The following is a 19,355-nucleotide window of genomic DNA, read 5'->3' as shown; positions in this document are numbered from 1 at the left end:
CCCCTTTCTCTGACCTCCTTACCCCTGTGTCTGTTTCTCCACCGTCCAAGAACAGGAATGCAGACAATTCACTTCCACTGTGTGAGGGTAGCTGTCCTCATCCTTCTTCTGGTGCCATGCTCAGCTAGGGGCATCCTGAATGGGCCACACTGGCACCAGTACTCCGACTCAAACTATCCAGAGAGTCATACTAGAATGCATGTGTATTAATGCACTGGGTGCTGGTGCCCGCACTCTCTCTCGCTCTCTCTGTGACCAGGAATCCAGCACAAGTTTCAGGCTTATATATCACAGCTGAAGTTTACACAAGTGGTATCAGTAGACCGCACTCCCACTAATGCAGAAAAAAGGTCTGGGTTACAGTAGTACGCTGCCACCGCCACTTAATGTGATACTCCAAGCCATCGTTAGTTGGCCACTGTCTGCCTAGTGCAAGCTAGGTGCACCCCTGTAGGTCACCTAGCTTGCCCTAGCTGATTTGCCGTTCCCTCCAGTAGCCCTGAGCCATAGGTTAATGATCAACCTTGGCCTGCATATCGCTTACTACGATCTTCTGTGAATAATTCTGAGAGCCCACAAGGCCCAGCTTTCAAACCCCAGCCTCAAGTATTCTCGCTGTTTTCAACTGGTGCCCACTACCCTTCGTCACCTCGGTCCTGATGAAGACTCCATCCCCAAGGCGCAAAGTTTGCTGTTTTGTGTAGGAGTCGAAACGTCGACACTGTTTTATTTGATTATCAAACATAAATGACAGAGTGTATATCTGCATCCACTCAATCATGTTATGATTTGTCATTTATGTATATGCCAGTCATCTTGCTGGATAGGTTGTTGTTATTAATTGCTGATGTATATATGCGCACTACCGTCCCTTTTCCACATCACTTTTCACAAATCCCGCCCATGCACCTATCACTCCAACCTGTGTGCACCTGTGTTTCAAAAATATTTAAATGTGTAATAAATTGAACCTTATGATTTGATTCTCCTCAATATTGTGATGAAATAAAATCATATCCATTGGTGGAATGATTTAATGGTGGTGTCTGACTTTGATTAGATAACGTAGACCATTTCTTGTTTTCCTGATGTATAGTGACTGCTTTCCTTTGTGACACTTATCTTTTGTACCACAATTTACCCGGGTCCAGTGGCCTATCGAGTTGCCCCATTGCTACATAACTCACTGTGTGCCTAGGGCAAGCTAGGTGCACCCCTGTAGGTCACATGACAGGCCCTGGAACTCACGCTGGCATGGATAGACCTATGCTTCTAGGCACACGCTACAGTACGACATAATCTAGTGTAATAAAAGTCGCAATATGAATTTTAATTGCAGGTTGACACTCTGGGCTGGGGTGCATGTCTATTCACTATGTGGAGGACATTCCAACCACAACAGCCTTAAAATGTTCCCAGATGGAGAATGCATTACACGCTGCCTTAACATTAGTGGGTAACACTAGAAAATTAGGAATAAAATAACATAATGTGAGCCTATTTAGAATCGGAGCCCACATTTTCTCCTGAAGCACTGGCAGTCAACTGCCTCCTTGTCTGCGTTATTTGTTTACCTTCCGTGAAGAATGATTCGCTGAGAACATGTTCCAGCAGTCCAGCTATTTTAGCTAAGCCTTAGCCCATGTTTCTACCTCCTTCTAATATTCCGCTTTGTTCTGGCTCAGTCATTTCATTTTGCACTTTTGCTCACACCCCTCTCAGAAAACGAACTAAAAAAGTACCCGCATTCTCCAGTGTGTGAGCCTCTCTTTATGAACACTTGATTGTTTACTCTTATCCAAGGCACGTGGTCCAGCTCTCCATCCTGCACCCACCGTGAAGGGACAGAGTGAGTTAACATTCTGGTAACCTGTTGCATTGGCATGGTGACATTCGTGCCTCCTGTGGTGAAAGGCACCAAACGCTAGAACTGTGTGTGCTCTATCCTCTGCAGTCTAAAATATAGGGTTTATCTTCGATTCTCAGTTCAGCTGTGCAAAGCAATATATTAAAGTCAGGCGAGGTTGTTTCTTTTCATTTTGTTCAGAGACCCCAGTAATGTTTCATGTAAAACCTAGTTTTTCTTGTGGAAATTCCACTGCTTGGAAGAAAAATGATTGTTAAATTCCTCTAAACTGCATATTATATATACCAGTTGTTGTCATAGCGATTTGATGCTAGGCTTTAGCTGTATTTGGTCTGCTGACGGAGGCGTTTCTGGGAGGGGTAGACTTCGACTTTGTTTCTAGATTCGCCGCTTATACCCCAGGCAGCTTTGGAGGTATAGCCTGTTACTTTGGGTATACCATTCCCTCTTTTGCATAAGCTGGTTACTGACTGTAGTGAATGAGCCACTTTTGTGGTCTGACACCCTATGATGACCCTCAACCACCACCATTTTGTACTGACTTATGTGTGTTATGTTACCCTAGCCTTAATGTAGGATGGTTTTGCATATGCCTGCTTCTCTTCTGTCTTGTAATCTTGCTGTCTTTTAGTAGAATAGTCTTGCCAAGAATAGAAGGTATGGGATGTTGAGGTGCAGTGTTGTGGTTGGTGGTGCACACATGTGCTCAATGTTGTATACTGAGGGATAAAGTCTATAGTGTTATTTGGGTTATGTGAATTATGTGTTGAACTATTGCCTTTGACATGGCTTCATGTCATTCTGATTTCTGACTTTACCTTGCTTCATGGCAGTGATGACTATTGCCTTTGACATGGTTTCATGTCATACTTGCTTTTCTGATTCCATCTTGCTTTGGGCCTTTGTGTGCATGGCTTAACTAACTCCATTTTCCATACTGAAGCTATTTTCTGTGCCTGCACGAAGCTACAGAGGTGGGGAGGGCATGTTTTGCTCTTCTCCTGTTTTTCACACTTTACTGACTAGAGAGAACTAGTTCTTATCAGAGGAATGTACATGGTCTGTCTCGGAGCCATAGCAAAGGCCTGATCAACCGATGCAGTGGCCTTGGAGCAGGCTGGTATGGGCTCTCATGAGAACGAGTGGGCGAGGCTTGCTAGAAGCTTCGTTGTGTTTGAATTTGTATTAAAAAGGGGAGCCTACACTGACCTGGTGGAAGTTCACGCCGTGGAGCAGGCGTGTTGTCACGGAAGAGTGGTGTCACCTCTGAGCTTTCACCCGGTTCAAGCAATGGACTCCCCTTGAGCAAAGTTGGGTGAAATGATGAAGCAGTAGGTGAGGTGTCTCTGCTACTAACTGTCTCTTAATTCTTTACTGATTCTTTCCTTTCCTTCTTATTTTCTGATTCTTATATCCATACATATATGTTTCTACATATATATTTGCTTTGATTGTGCCGACTTCGGAACTGAGAACCACGTTCGAGTCTCGGCGTCAGCTCAACATCCTGTAATCGCAGGACAATTCACTTAATATCACGGTGCCTACAAACAATGAATGTGTACTTGTGTGTAATGTAACTGGTGCTCAAGTAAAGCGCTTCTATGTCTTCGGGGCGAGTTCGCGCTATATAAAAACTACAAGAAAATTGAAGAGCTCACTGAAGCCATGATTACACCTGGACCAGATCGGAGTATGTAGCTGCGCCTAGACTCATGCACTCTGCTCGCTCATTATTTATAATTTGCAGAAAGCAGCCGTTCTACCTTTAAACTCTGAATCACCTCCCCCACCCATCTATGATGTGTAACATGCAGCCGTGCTACCTTTTAACTCTTGAGTTCCCTTCCTCTCTCCCCTCACCCTCCAGGGTGGAGAGCCCTATGCCAGATGTCCCCTATCCTTCAACAGAAACGAATCCCTCTCTAATGGATTGTCAACGTCCAGGCCTGCACCTCTTCAGGAACTGTAGGCGATGTGTCATTTTTTCTAACCGCATGGCAATTCATATCTCTCATCTAACTTTTAGGTTGGCCTCCTTTCCGCCCTTTCCTGTGCATACCTGCTGCCTCCTCTGTCCTGGCCCGTCGGTGCTGCACCCTGTACCGCCTCCCTCTGTACGGCTCCACACACAGCTCTCCCGAAGCTACCGAGAGGCACGGTGGGATGTGGGGTACAAAACGTCGGTAACACTGACATCAGGGAACACGGTGGGACTACAATTCCCGGCGACCACAGTGTTACCAGCTGTAAACACCAGTACGTCACGCAAAGAAGCTGTTAAGCCACGCCCTTCCGAGTGACGACACAATAGTGGTGGAGAAAGAGGAAGATGTCCTCGTAAGTTATTGAAAAGAGTACGAAGAAAGACTACAGTGTGAGAATAATAGAAACAAGCGACCCGAAATATTACACTGAGAGGAGAACTAGAATTCCTCCTATCTACATTCAATGCAGATGTTCTACTCTCATGAGGGCTTTGCTTGCCTAGCAGCATATTTGTCAATATTTTGTAACCAACAATTTGTCGTATCGTTCAGGGTTCAAGATGCCAATTAAAATAGATTGCCACCTCTGCCAGGGGAAAATAGCGCCGTACGTTTACATTTTAGGATTCTGAAAAGGCTCGGACATGCTACTTAAATAGAACTTTTCATAAAGGAGAAAATTTAGTGTAATGGACCTAGATCCTCTGAGACACGATTGGAGAGTCATTCACTCCGTGCTAGTTACGGACTGCATCCGGACAATATAAACAATTTTAAGTAACCATAGCAGATATCAGAGAGCCAAGAGCAGGGGGAGAGGACGCCATGAACACCGCCGCCTTTCTCCGAGGCGAAGCAGAAATGCCTCGGAGAAAGGCAGCGACGGATTCGGATTCGGGGGCGTGTTTTTCTCTTCTCTCCTCTTGCCATTGGCTGGAGGAGAAAATGAGAAAAGTAGCCAAAAAACACGACCCCGAATCCGAAAAGGACGGGGCCTGATCGGAGAGACAAACCTCTTCTCCAATGGCTGGCCAGCATTCAAGAGGCCAGCCAATGGAGAAGAGGGGCGGGTTCAAGCCCCTCTTCTCCAAAACATTAAATCTCTCGACTTCCGGTTCTGCCTTCGGCAGACCGGATGGTCCCGAGACCTTAAAAACTATGTTTGACTCACCTGGAGGAAATTAGACATGCCAGTGAGGTTTTCAAACCGACAGTACAAATGAACCAGCTGATTCTCTCTACTACTATAATGCAACCATACTTAACTTATTACATAACTGGGTACGACAGATTTGTTCTTACACGCTTTAGATTAGATCTTTTCCATCACTCCGTATCCTTTCCTATGATAAACGACTGGTCCAAAAACTTAGTAAACTGCCCATGGGATGGATCTTCACCCCAATCAACAATCCATGTTGTTTTATTTAGTAAATACTATTCAGACCAAAGAAAGAGTTGGATCCTACCTATCTTGAGAATCTGGGGTTTGAGGCAATGCTGCCCTGCCTATTTGGTACTGCAGTTTTTAGACAATGAATGCTTTACAAGAAACACTGCTCTTTTTTAAAAAAAGTGTAATTAAATATAGGAAACAACTTTGAATTTAAAAAGAAAAAAAAATTGATCTTAACCGGGTGTTTTAAATAATTGTGATTCATATTGTGAAATGATGTTTTTAATGGCTGACGTGCAGCCTGAACACGATAAAAGTATTCTGATTTTTTTTTAATAATTGATTTTAAATGGTTGTTGTGGAATAACTGTGATGTATACTGTGAAATTGTGCTTTTACGGTTTTGTGATCTAAAAACGAAAACCCAATAAAGCTAAATTTTGAATTTGAATTTGACTCTCCTATGTGTTGATCAGACAATTGTGCTGGTATTCAAAGTGAGGGTCATGTTGTTCTACAGCCAAGACTGGCTCTGTTATTCTGCTAGTTTGTTCTAATTTTTCTTGTGTATGGGATCCCTGTCTATATGCTGTATGTTCTGTGATTAAAGGCTGAACACCAGAACCTTTTAAAATGCACGCCCAGCAGGAAGCGAGAGGTGAGTGAAGTGCTCTCCTTCAGCTCTTCCTCAAGCCTTGTGCTGGAGAGCTTGGGAATCTATCAAGGCCTTCTTTCAGAAGCACTCATCCTTTCAAGGACTGGCCATGGGAACGTCTTTGTTTTGCACTCCCACAAATTCTGCACCGACAAGTTATTGACTGACCACAAACAGATGAACCATTAACAATGTGTGTGGTGTATCTGTAGAGAAGACTCCTGTGCATGGCATACATTTCAGTTCCTACCTGCTCGCGCCACTGACTTTGGCTTTGTCCAGCTAAAACCTCCTGTGTTGGAATGAATTGTCACCTCTATAGATGCTGCCCACAATAAACTTGAAGTAAATGTATGACATAGGCTAATGGATTTTAACCACTTCCAACTCCGATTATCAACAAGTGCCAGGATATCTTCAGCGGCTGAAGGCTAAAGTCCAAGATTGTGTTTTCCTCAAGGTAATTACCATTGCATTGGGTTTCCAGTCTCCCGCTAGAGTGCCAGTTTTCCACTTTTAGACCTGAATAATTTAGAAATGTGTTATTACTATGGATTAAGCACTAATATGGTCGTTTCTAATTTGACTGAATGGTTCAATAATGGATGCCCGTGTATAGGTCTGGTCTGACACCATGTAATACTAGTATTTGCTTAGTATTGAGCACTTTGTAACCTCAAATAACACACGACAGTGTTCCAGGGTGAAGTTTTGGTAACGTTTCTATCAAGTTATGTTAATACTCTAAGCTCGCAGCCTCTGCAAAAGTGGATATCTGCCAACTGTGTGAATACTGACCTGAAGTCCACGAATCAGCAGAATAACTGCTCTCTGCCCTATATAGACCCCTGGGCAACATTCACATAGAAAAAGAGTGGTTTGCTGTCCTCCTATTGTACCTTATTCCCTCCGGAGACATTGGGATCTGGTAAGCTCTGTTTGGCCAATACTCAAAAAGATGTATAAACATCCTTGTAAGATTTCCCCTACACATCAAGCCATGACCCTAACCTGTAGGAGGCAGGCTATGCCAGAAGACCCAATGTATATTTAAATGATGAGAAATTATTTCCAGTAGCGCAGCTTGGAGGATATTATACCTAGTATTGAGTATCATTTTATACACAATCCCTAACATTCTCCAGAAATTACGTACTGCAGGTCAGTAGTTTGCTTATAGGTACAGAGCCTGAATTCCTTTCAAAATGCACTATTTATTCTCACATTTCATTGTTTCTGAATTGTATCCACTTAGATTGGAGAGAAATCATGGCTCCATTGATGAATATTTTTCAGCGTGATAACACGTTAGGTTCAAGATGACCTTGGGAAAAGGGGGCTTATAAGTCCCCAGCATAGTAACATGCAAACATATTTACAGCATGCTATCCACTGGCTGGACCCGATGACAGCTGTGGAAAGGGCTCTTGTGTGGCTCCCATGGTGGGTCGTCGCTGCCTGTGTTTCAAGGGAGCCGCTGGGCACACTCTATATTATCTGCCAGGTGTGTAGGCTAAGGGAGATGCCTGTAATACACGTGTTCCCTGCAGCCGTTCCTCGAGATAGCCAGAATTATGTCTGTATAGAAATGGAGTGTTGAGGGTTGCGCCATGCTGAGTGCCCGGTACCCTGGTGTCCAGTTTATCACGAGGGAGGACGCTACAGCGTCCTGTGTACTAGGGACGGGCCAATACTTGCAATACGCAAGGATTTCAGCAACAGCACACAAGTTGTGGTTGTGCTTCCCGGAGGAGCTGCTGCACTCCTATACACTGACAGCACTACTGGTCATGGCAAGGGGGGTATACATTGATCTCAATTGTATACTGAGCATTGTGGGACAGTCTCCCGGAGATGACACGCAAAGTGGGAGGAGGTACTCGAGCCCATTACTGTTAGCGACTGGGAACGTGTACATGAGGGGGTAATGGCATTTAGTGCCAATGCCAGATTTAAATTGATACAGTACAATTACGTACATCAGACATGTCTCCAAAAACACTACATACTATATATAATACCCGAATGGATTGCTGCACCCGATGTGGAAGACCGGTGACAGACTTCTTACACGTAGTATGACATTGCCCACCCCTGACATCCTTCTGGCAGGAGATGCTGGAGAATCTTATTAGAGCCACTGGTTGGGGCATTGCATTACACAATACAGCAGGTTAGGTTGAGCCTGGTTCCCTCACCCGCAGATAGGAAACGTAGGAGGAAATGTATACTACTCTGCCTGCTTTGGCGAAACGCCGCATAGCTATAAAGTGGCTGGGGTGAAGCCCCCGAAAGATGGGGACTGGCTTAGGGTCATGTATGAATGGGCAGTGGCAGAGGAAGTATGCACGAAACATGTCAGACAGGATGAAAAGTTGGAGGATGACGTGAAAGTATGAGTGGCCATGTTGACTGACTTGAGGGAACCCCCTAACGCCGAGCCCACATAGAGAGCCTGGAGATGATATAAGGTCAGCTCACTGACAATGGACTGGCGGGAGGTCGCCATATGTGACGGGAGGCCTGGCTATGGCTTGTCGCTGTGCCCCCAGGATGGTCTATGGTCTGCCAAGAGGGCATGACACAAGAGACACCACTGTGACGTAAAAGAGTATGGTGGAATGGGAACGAGGCAGTATGAGGCATTGCCCCAAATTCATGCATATCCCACTTTTTATGGATTGTGATTATAGCTGGGAATATGCACCATTAAGATAGTTGAATCATGCGTCATTATTAGGACATTTGGCTAGTTTATGCTGCAGCAACAGACAACACTCTAAATGTAAAAACCAAAGGAAATGATGGACGGAGTGTTGAACATTGCAAGCACTCACCCCAAGTCAACTGATCTGGGTTTAATCCATCACCGTTCTTTAGCCCACTCTGCCACCCCAGTTCAGACATGGCCATATGCAAATCAGTCTGACCCTGTGCCTCATGGGAACAGTCCAGAGCGAACTGCCAAGCCATGTCTTCCCTGGACCGGAAACAAGCTTCCTAGGACCGGTTTCTGGCATTTCAGCCGTCTTCAGACAGGCTTGCTTGAATCCAGTGGCAAAGTGAGCAAGGGACTCACGTCTGAGCATACCCTGCCAACTTATGGCGAACAAAGCAGAAACCAAAGGAAATGATGGACGGAGTGTTGAACATTGCAAGCACTCACCCCCAGTCAACTGATCTGGGTTTAATCCATCACCGTTCTTTAGCCCACTCTGCCACCCCAGTTCAGACATGGCCATATGCAAATCAGTCTGACCCTGTGCCTCATGGGAACAGTCCAGCCCGAACTGCCAAGCCATGTCTTCCCTGGACCGAAACAAGCTTCCTAGGACTGTTCCCATGAGGCACAGGGTCAGACTGATTTGCATATGGCCATGTCTGAACTGGGGTGGCAGAGTGGGCTAAAGAACGGTGATGGATCAAACCCAGATCTGTTGACTGGGTGTGAGTGTTTGATTGGTTCTGATGCTCCGTCCATCACCACCCCCTTTTGTAACACTCTAAATGTAGCTGCACTGATCCCACTGGTCCCATCTTCATAAATGATCACATGGAACCTATTCTTGTACCAAGTATGCCTGTTGCTTAAACAAAGGAACTAGTAAAGCATTTTTAACATCCCCAAATAACTAAATAAGAAAGTTGCACAACGCAAAAGAAATCCCACAATAATTAATAAAAATAGATTATATTTTTATGAATTTTAGAGACTAAGACAAGCCAAAGTTACCGGATGATTTCAGATGTATAGATTTTTAAATAAAAGGTAAATCTCAGTCCAACCGCGAAAAAGCATGGTAACCGTAACGTTTGTAAACTTTTGAAAAGTTTGTCAACCTTTTAAAAAGTTTGCTACAGTTATGATCAACTACTCCGGCCTGACAGGGGCAACAAAATCCAACAGGAAAAAGGTCAGGGGGTCCGCTAAGGAGTATTTGGGCAGTTGCCTGGCCACCTAAGTGTTCTCCAGTCTAGTTCTGAACTTTACAGCATGATGGCCATAGACTTCAATGCAGGGCCCTAATGCTGTGGATGCAGGAGATGGAGGATGCTCTGGATGCTGTGCGGTCCATGGAGGTGTCCTTCCTATTACTCCTTGGTCCGTGGGTCAGTTGAGGCCACTTTGGCCAAAGAGGTCTGGGTCCCGCGAAGTCCTCCTTGAGCCAGTAGAAGACCAGCTGCTGCTGGGCTACCGGTCTCCGTCCACAGCGATCCCAGCGGTATCCTTTGGTGGAGGCTAATGTCCCTCTTGGGTGCCAATCTGTACTCCGGCAATACTTCATTGTCTGGCTGGCTCGGGTCCTACTTTTGGCCATCGAGGATTGGTCTCTTGTGGCAACCAGCAACGGTCACTGGCGATTCTCCAGAAGTGGCTACTGAGGTGCTAAGATGGGCTACTTCAGCTTTGATGGCCCTGGTGCTGGTTGCAGGGGGTTAGCTGACTGACCCTTGGAGTCACTTCTTTGTCTGGGGCTTGAGAGTAACTTCATCAAGCCAGGAGCCACAGGCACAGTCCTCTCTTCGCTAGCCAAAGGTGCAGGAGGTGCAGTCCAGCAGACTCTGCATTCTTTCTTTGCCATGTTCCGGAATCAGCAGGGCAGTCCTTCTTCGGTCCTGTCTCCAGTTCCGTTGTGATGTCAGGGTGTCAGGGATGCCATATTTCTGCCCAGATGATGTGGTCTCTAGCTCATGGGCTACCAGTATCCCTGCCACCCTTTTACAACTTCTGGCTATGTCTGGCATCTAGTAATTCCACAGTGCACTATTCTGTCCACTCCAAAGATGTCTGTACTCTTTATCGAATGTTACGAGCTTGGTAGCACACCCTAGAGGTGTGGCTACCTGGGGACATGAAGCCCCGAGGAAAACCAGTTTGGTCACTGGTCTTCCTCTCTGTCCCCATGGCCAGCCTGTCTACTTAAACAAAGAGGCAGGAGTGTGATCGCCATTTGTCCATCATAGGTGGCTTTGCCTTTCAGCTCGTCTTTTGGGTCAAAACCCTGAGTGACTTCCTGCAAGGGACCTCTCCCTTTAGCAGACTACTCTTCTTGCTTCGCCTGAGAGTTGTTTACATGACTACCCAGGAGGGAAGAAAGCTGTCTGGTGGCCAGGGACCGTGTGATGCCACTGGACAAACGGGATCAGAGAGTGGCAACTTTCTTAAAGTTGCATTTCCATAAAAGTGGCATTAAATTCAACTTGAACATCAAGTCTGGTTTAACGCCATGCTTAATTTGATATCTTAAAGACCCCATTTTAGTAGTCCTGTTCAGAAGTTAGCCGGGGTGAGTGGTCAGCCAGTAGCTCTGTGTTAGCCAATTTGGCTACAAACTACTCTATAGCAAAAACGACAATTTGGAAGCTTTGCAATCGGGACATGTAAAAAAAATATATAATAATCCATGTCCTACTTAATAATATACAGCTTCCTACCTTAGGGCCAAAGAGTCCTCCTTCGGGGATACTTGCATGTATTGCTATGGGACATTGCGGCTTTGCCATTGCTTTAAATTGCAACGTTGAACTAGCAGTTTTACAACTGCCCTTCCAATCTGCAGCCATTTTATACTTTAACTCACATGGGTGGAACAATCAGTACTGCAGTCCGGGGTGTAAACTCAGCCTTGCTTGCCCCTAGGTACCTTGGGTACCATATACTTGGGACTTATAAGTAAATCAGTATCTGCCGATTGGGGATATCCTATTCGACATATACTCTGTACGGGGTTAGAACACTGCCACTGTCATTTGGTTAGCAGGCCTCAGTGCACTCCGAGCCAAAAACCCAGCGGCATCAGTCCATAACTGTGAAGGGTGAACATGAAAAAATATGCATTTTCTTACACTATGAAACTGAATTCCAGACCTCTTGCTCGCCCTGGTCAGGAAGGCTGTGTTGTATTCTGATCTAGGTCCTCAATCTGCGATCCCTTGTACGCAAGTGATGTTCTAACAGCAAGTCCAGGGAGACATAGCAGCCTATCTATGAGTGATAAATGGTGTTCTGACCTATGTAGATCCCCTACATGTGCTGCTTTTCCATCACCCAGTTTTTGGATCTTTTCTATAAGTGAGTCTGAGTGTCCAAACACTGTAAGCTCTGGAAAATGGACTTAAGTGCTTGCACCAGTTCCTGCTTTTTAAGTAAGTGCCACTGCTGCACAGTTGGGGTAAGAAGCTCTGTGCTGGAGGCACGTGATCAGATGTGCCCATGCTTGTGCTAAGCGATTGAGATTACTCTCTAACTCAGCCTTGTCCCTGTGCACTGGTAGCCTGTCCCAGAAGGGTCATTGAAATAATTGTTTGTGGCCTGTGCAGGGCTTATTATTTAATCAGACTTTCGAAAAGACTTGTTACCATTTATTTTTTACTATAGTGTGTCTGTAGCCCTTCTCTGATTTCTGTAGGGCTTTACTATATTTACATTTACATCGTATGCGAAAGCGGCGCCAATTTCGCAACTTCCCATTGGCAGATCCTAGAGAAGAGCTTAACGTCTTTCTTTAGGTACACAAAGGTCCATAGTGTAAATATAATATTCATTTGGTTAGAATTGCACCGAATCATCCCTTATTTAGACCCTGGTGAGCCTTCCTAATTCCCCATTCAGGAGTCACATCCGAGGGGTGAAGCCTGTTCCTGAGAGAGGAAGAGGGCGCCTGACAAGCCATCCCAGAGAGACCAAAGGAGGAGCCAGAACTCTGGTATCCCTCACGGGAGATCCTCCCCTTCGACGTTTTGGAGAGACCAGGCAGTGATGTCTTTGAGGGGCAGCCGATACAGGCAAAGTGAAATCGCATCTTTGTTGCAAGTCTTGGGGTATGGATCTGCAGTTTTTATGCGCAGTGTTTGTGGGTCGATATTGTGGTTTGGTTTTGACGTACAGCTGCGAGTGAGTTGGGCTTGTGGTAGTGAGTAAAGTGGTAAATTTGTGCAAGTAGCACTGGGGAAAATTGGATTTAGGAGTTGGTACGTTAGAGCACAAAAGAACATAGTGAAGTGAAAGAGGGTGCGTTTAATAGAGTTCTGGAGTTAGGGGATAATGTGGTGGAAGCAGAGGTAGATCACGGTTGGTAGCAGTTTTACAGTGGGTAGCGAATGGTAGAGTGTAGCAGTTTCACGATGGGTAGAAAATGACAGCGGGTGTGCACTCTTAATTGCCTGACAAGTTGTTCGTTTTTATGCACTGTTCCTCATTTGCTAAGGTTATTACTTTGCAATTTGCCCTGAAGGCATCTGGAAAAACTATACTTAGTTATTTATCCACTTGTAATACATGCACCTCCGGGCAGAATTGCCGTTGAAGCATCCATAATAAAACGCACCACGACCAATAGCAACTTCCTGTAAGCTATGAAGTCTCAGTGAAAACCTAATGGGATGCAGTAACCGCTGAATGAAATTCTGTATTCATTGGACCCTAGTATAAATACCACTAAGTGACAGTGGGATAGCGAAGGAGCCTTTGCCCTAGAACTAGAAGGGAAAAGTGGCCTCTTGTTAGCTGTTTAGGTGGTGAAATGGAGCCATAATCAGGGTCCACTGAGTTCTCTGGGATATGATGACATTGTCCTGCTGCACATTGATAGTTCTGCAAGTGAATTTGAAAAAGGTAACCCCCTAGAAAACTTGATTCGAGGTCAGGGAACAGGGGGAACAAGGCACAACAAACTATACTAGTAAGTATCCCTCTCGACCTATATTGCTTTAACTTTGCTATTCACTTTTTGTGGGTTCACATAAAGAAAAAAATCACCAAAAGTGTATACTGTTTATCTATTAAATTTATTTTTATAAATTATTTTTCATTTTTTTGATTTATATACATTCTTCTCTGATATACATTGAATTATTTTCTTGTTACTAAAAAGGCTAAGCTATACAGAATTGATCATTATTCCTTTATATATATTTAGCTGTATAGTCACAGGGTATACAAATATAAACAGTTGATAAATCTATGAGATTGTCACAGTAATTCAAAAAATGTCCCCACATCGATCACTCCTCTCATCATACTACATACATGTCACTTTCATACAACACATTCATACAACACCCCAGAAAGGCACCAACGTTTGTACAATATTAGCTGGGCATGAGCGAAATGCTTAGCCTTCTAAGATGATGCAGGACACTGGGGTGTATCACTCAATCTGGTCTGCAAGTGAACCTTGGCAGAGCAAAGAACATGCATTACTCCCTTTGGTGATTTCGGGTTAGGTCCTACCATAAAGATCGGTTTGTTTAGGTTTTAAACGTATTTCTTTTCTCAATGGGAAGCCTGGGTATGTTTCTCAACTGCGTGAAGAGTGCATGCTGTAGAATCAGGAGCCAAATTGGTGGACACATTAATGCAACGACACATTTGGTGCAGGGGAATCTTAGTGTACTGGGGGCATCAGTTTAGACTGAACCAGAGTACCAAATACATCCGCTCTGTTTTTTGCAGAACAAAAAGCAGTCGTAACAACTGCACTTATCTGGAATGCTTTCCCATATTTTAGCAACAAGCGAGGCCGCCTTGATTCTTTGTCAGCTGGTCTTGGAGAATAGTATGTTCAGAGATGGCAGGATCAGGATGGAATCTGTGAAGTCATGAGATGGTGATGTGCAAGTACAGGAAACCTCCTATGTATTTAATCTTTCAGAGTCAAGTCCTTTCTCCCTTTCCACATTTGTGCAATGTCGCCAAGCCCAGAAATTGTGTGATATCCTACCCATGCCTGCAGGTTGACGTAGGAGGAAGAACTAACCCTGGAGTACTACGGAAAGTGTCTAAGTATTGTGGGTGGTACTTTCAAAGGCGTTCAGATCCAAAGGATTGGAGTTTGAGCCAATATTGTAGTTATTATCGTTGGGGTTTCACCGCGGATAATACAGTGTACTTACAAAACAACATTCCCTTTATTAAAGAGTTCAACATCTTTACATCATTAACTTCGAGGGCTGGTGTCATGGGCTTTGGTGTCCCAAGCTGACGGCAGATTCCAGTGTTAAGGGACATTCATCTGTAGGGACCACTTTGAATGTCTCCTTTCCGGCACAGTTCCCGTCTGAAACATCGATGTCTGTTACTTTTATTCCAAGGCAACTCTCTAGCCACAAGCTGGAATCCCTGTTCTCCGAGTCTAGGCTAAAACTAATAACCTCCTATGATAGCTCCTTAGTTCAAGCGCTTATTCTATTATTCGTAACACATATGTCCTCTCCCATGCTCGTAGAAGCTTAGACATATTCCTTATATCATTTACATTTTTAGAATTAACAATAATGGCTTGGCTCTATCTCCGTCCTTGTGGTGCTTAAATGCCAGTTAAGGCATTTATTTTTCAAAACAAATATAATTTAGGTCACCAGTGTCAAAACACCTCTCACAGCAGTGTGTTCTCTCCAAATTCTATCTGTCAGTTTCAATCCTGAAGTCTCTGCAAAATGGGAAAGAGGGTTCTCAATACTCCACAAAGCCTTTGCACAGTAGAAGCACTTTTCGGATCATTATCGTTGATGTAAAAGGAAATGGAGAACAGTAAGAATTCTATTTATTTTTTTTATCAGCCCACCTCCTTGAGATAATATTTATTGTGGTTGTTCTAATCTAAAGCATGGTCCAAGTCCCAATGCTGATTATTGGCATCTGTATGGGGACTACTCTTTTCTCTAGCAACTCCCAGCAGCGCAAAGGACACCAATACAGTTTTCCCTTCCCATTGTGCTATTGGTATTCTTTCCAAAGGCCTAGAATGATTTAAAAAGAAGGCATACCTTGTAGATACCACCCACATACTGAAGTAAACAAATCGTGAACCATATTTAGTCAGAAAATGCTCCTACCAGCAAAGCTGTGAACTTTGAAGAACTTTGCAGAATTTAAAATTCACACTGCCTTAGTCTTACTTGTGCCGGATCAGACTGTATCTACTTCTGATTTTTTGGTTCTGCCCGTTTTCACCAATGTTTTCCTTGTTTTCTATGTGAGCCAGCTTACTTCATTATCATAAGGGATGTACATCAAGCGCAACTCAAATTTTTGCACATGGTGCTGGTTTGAGCCAACCTGAATGCAATCTCCTTTTGCACATAAGTCAAAGGCGTAAAATAAGGCATCAGTGATTGCATGTTCCACGACAATTTTCAAAAAATCTGAATTTCGGTATTAAGATGACACCAAGTTGTTGGGGTAGATGCGTATTTTTTTGTCTTTGAGCCGAACTAAGTCCTAATGTATCAACGCATTTCCCATAGACACAGAATGAGAAACCCTTTGATGCATAAGGCTTTTCATCACCTCAGCACTTGTCGTACTCAGACCTATTTAGATTTTATTTGTGGAAGCGATAAATCTTGTGTTTTTTTTAATTCTATCTACGTTCTAGTCTTTAAAGGCACTGGATGGTTGGTCATGCCTCTTAGCTCGTGCAAGCCTGATGATACTGTATGTTTTGTCCTGAGCAGGTCACTGAGTTTTGTGCAAGTGGTATTAAATGGGCTGGTAATATGATTGTATGAGCTTTAGCGCAATACAAGCACACCAACATCTTGGTGACCTGATCATTGAAGAGTGTGCCTAAAATGATTTAAGCTATCATTAGATTTATGCAGCTGTCAGGCCTTGATTTAATTTGTGCCGGTGTCACTAGCGGACATTACTTGCAGCTCTTTGTTTTGTGTATGAGGTGGATGTTCAATGCACTGTTTTGTACTGGAGATCCAGAAAAATTGTGTTAAGTAAGAAGCTGAGGGATCCTGTTTTCAGCACTACGATTAGGATGATCTCATCCTGTACTTTATCCTCTAACGGCTGTAAGTGCAACACTTCTCCAAAGGTATCAATCGATATCTGGGACCAAATCCCTTTCTGTATTAATGGTGCTAAAAATAAGTCATTTTAGGGCCTATTATCCTTCTCTCAGGTACCCCTCATTAGTGGGCCTATGAATATGCAGCAAATTTAGAGAACAGAAAAGGTGTTTACAAATTCATTACTAGCCCTAAATTAAATCAAGCAAAACACACAAGCTGTACATTGGTAGTTTGAGTGGTACTCTGCCATCGCTTTACACTAGTAGGAAAAAATACCAATGCAGCTTAAGTACAAATATGAATAATAAAAAGAACCCAAAATATAATTTGGTTTGAGCCCCTTAAATCATTTCGGTACTGTGGACTTTGAAACCTCTATTAGCAAATTTTTTTTCTCAAAAGACAATAGTGAAACAAGACAAAATGCACCTTGAGTGTGCATGAAATGCCATCTGAGAGTGCAAAGTACCCGTCATGGTCCACAGAATCACAAGTGGTGTGATTTTATCTTTGAATATAGGATTTGCTCACATGGAAATTACACCAAAAGGGCGGAACAGAATTTCTGTGTAAGCAAATTCTGCTATTACGGGTGGAGGTTGGAGCAATATTGGGTGGTTGGTTAGTCAGCAACAGTTGGTTTGCACACAAACTAGCACATGTGGGTGGGTGCTCATTAAGAGTTTGCAGGTGGTTTCCCACCCCTCAAAGCCTGTAGATTTAGCTCTGTCAAGGGCAGGAGTGTAAATGTCTTTTAAAATGGGATTTGGGAAGGTGCACGCCCATAATTGGTGGAGTTGCATGTGATGAGTTTCTCTATGGGAAAATATATTTAGCCCTTGGAGAAAACGGATAATGGTTTCAAGTGCAGTTGGAGTCACACTGCTACTCTTAGAAGTATAAACTTCTTCCATTTATGAGTGCAGAAGTGGCTTGTGCAACAGTTGCGAATTTCCATGACTACTACAGAACTATCTGTGAATTCCTAAACAGTCAAGAATGCTCTCCAAACCTAGGAGTCATCCTGCGGCACTGCATGCCCAGTGTGTGTTTTTTTCTGGCTTAAGTGTGAATCGGGCCCGAAGAAGTTAACCTGGGCAAGTGAAGAACTTGATTTAGAGTTCTCTTAGCTGCCTTTAAACGTTATCGAGCAAGCCAGTGGATATGTGCTGAGGGTCCCTGTGGGTGGAAAGGCCGAAAGGACAGATAAGGACGACACAGGTTTGTGTGCGCGCGCACGCTCGCACCCTCTCTTAGGCTCAGCAGGCAGGACTCGGCGGCCTGAGTGGCAGGAGCAGTCTGGGGGCTTTTAATTCCTGGCTAAACTAGGACAGCCCGAGCACCGCCGAGCGCAGACCGAACTGGGCAGTGGGCAGAGAAGGTTGGACGGGAAAGCAGCAGGCCTTGGGTTCCAGGGCGCCACGTTCATTTGAAAATGTCTTCTTATCCGCTGGGTTTTTAGCAGTGCTCGTGCATTGCAGATACAGCAACTGGTCAGAGGTAGCGTCGGCCCAATGACCACGCCAGAGGAGCAGGCTCGGGGCCATGGCTCGGCCGCCGCCGACCCCAAGAGTGCCAAAGAGCCTCTGTCGCACCAGACGATGAAGACATTTTGTATCAGCATCGTGGCGTACGGCCTCCCGTTCTGCCGCCGGCGGGTGAGTGAGTGTCGCCTCTCAAAATATTCTGAGCTTGAAACACTTGAACCAGCGGTGCGTCAGGTGCAGTTGTACCGGAGCCGGGAGGAAGGGCACACCGTACCCCCAATTAATGGTTGTTTTAGCTGTAAAAACAGGGCGTAGCTTGTCGCATTAGGGGGCCAGGGGGCCCTTGCTACGCACTTGCTTGAAACCTAATGCTGGGCCACATTCCTCCCGAGCTGTGAGGGAGCTTGGGTTTTGCATCAAGGCGTCGGTGTTTAATCTGTGCATGCCTCCGCTCCAGTCACTGTGCAATCTCGAGAAATAGCAGCCTATCGCTTGTTGTCATTTTTATATTCCACAAACCTCTGCGTCCTTGCACGCGCTCTTGGCTTTATTCACTTAAAAGGACTGTACCTAGAAGAGTCTTGGGAAGAAGGGTTAACGGTTGGCACGGTTTCTCCTCCACTTTGTCTTTTTTTGCTTTGTCAAAGATTTGGGGTTCAGTTAAAGTGGCCATGAACTTTTAAAACTTTCATACTCCCTTTAGATAATATTCGTTTTGCTTTTGAAATATAATTACTGCCTGTATTCGAAGAAAACAATGTATTTCTCCGTACCCTGTAGATCTTCATTTTTTTCAATTACGGTAAATAAAAATAGCGTGTTACCATGCGACGGCTAGTTTATATATAGATAGTCCTCGATTGCAATGGCTCGGTCCCCAGCAAGCCAAGCTCCATGCAGGCCACGGCGCTTTTACTTGGCACGGATTCTGCGAAGTTTGTATCTTGACAGATAGCTGTACACTGCCTACCTGGACAGGCACGGAGTTATTCTTACCTGTTATCTAAGTATGCCGTATGCGCCTATTGGTGCAGCCGCGAGCATGTCGTAAGTAAATCGCTTTTTATTTCTAAAATGCTCCAGTGCTTCAGTTCGAGTCGCACCTTGCCTCCAGCAATGGATGTAAACCAGTGTTCCAAAAACAGTTCTATTGATT

The 19,355-nt window shown here is 44.5% G+C and overlaps 1 protein-coding gene across 3 annotated transcripts in view; it reads left to right on the top strand.

Annotated features, from left to right (window-relative positions):
* FBXW7 (F-box and WD repeat domain containing 7) overlaps positions 1-19,355 on the top strand; it is an 806,951-nt gene that overhangs the window by 521,066 nt on the left and 266,530 nt on the right. Inside the window, exon 1 of one of the 3 annotated variants that reach the window (XM_085641669.1) lies at positions 18,067-18,370. The exons of the other annotated variants lie outside the window; for them this stretch is intronic. Within the exon in view, the coding sequence (XP_085497795.1) occupies positions 18,227-18,370 (144 nt within the window). The 5' untranslated portion in view covers positions 18,067-18,226. Of the gene's footprint in view, positions 1-18,066; positions 18,371-19,355 lie in introns of those variants that run through there. 3 annotated transcript variants of the gene reach the window in all.

This window comes from Triturus cristatus, chromosome 2_2 (genome assembly GCF_964204655.1).
Source record: "Triturus cristatus chromosome 2_2, aTriCri1.1, whole genome shotgun sequence".
NCBI classification, from domain to species: Eukaryota; Metazoa; Chordata; class Amphibia; order Caudata; family Salamandridae; genus Triturus; species Triturus cristatus.
This window is presented reverse-complemented; position numbering and strand designations above follow the sequence as displayed.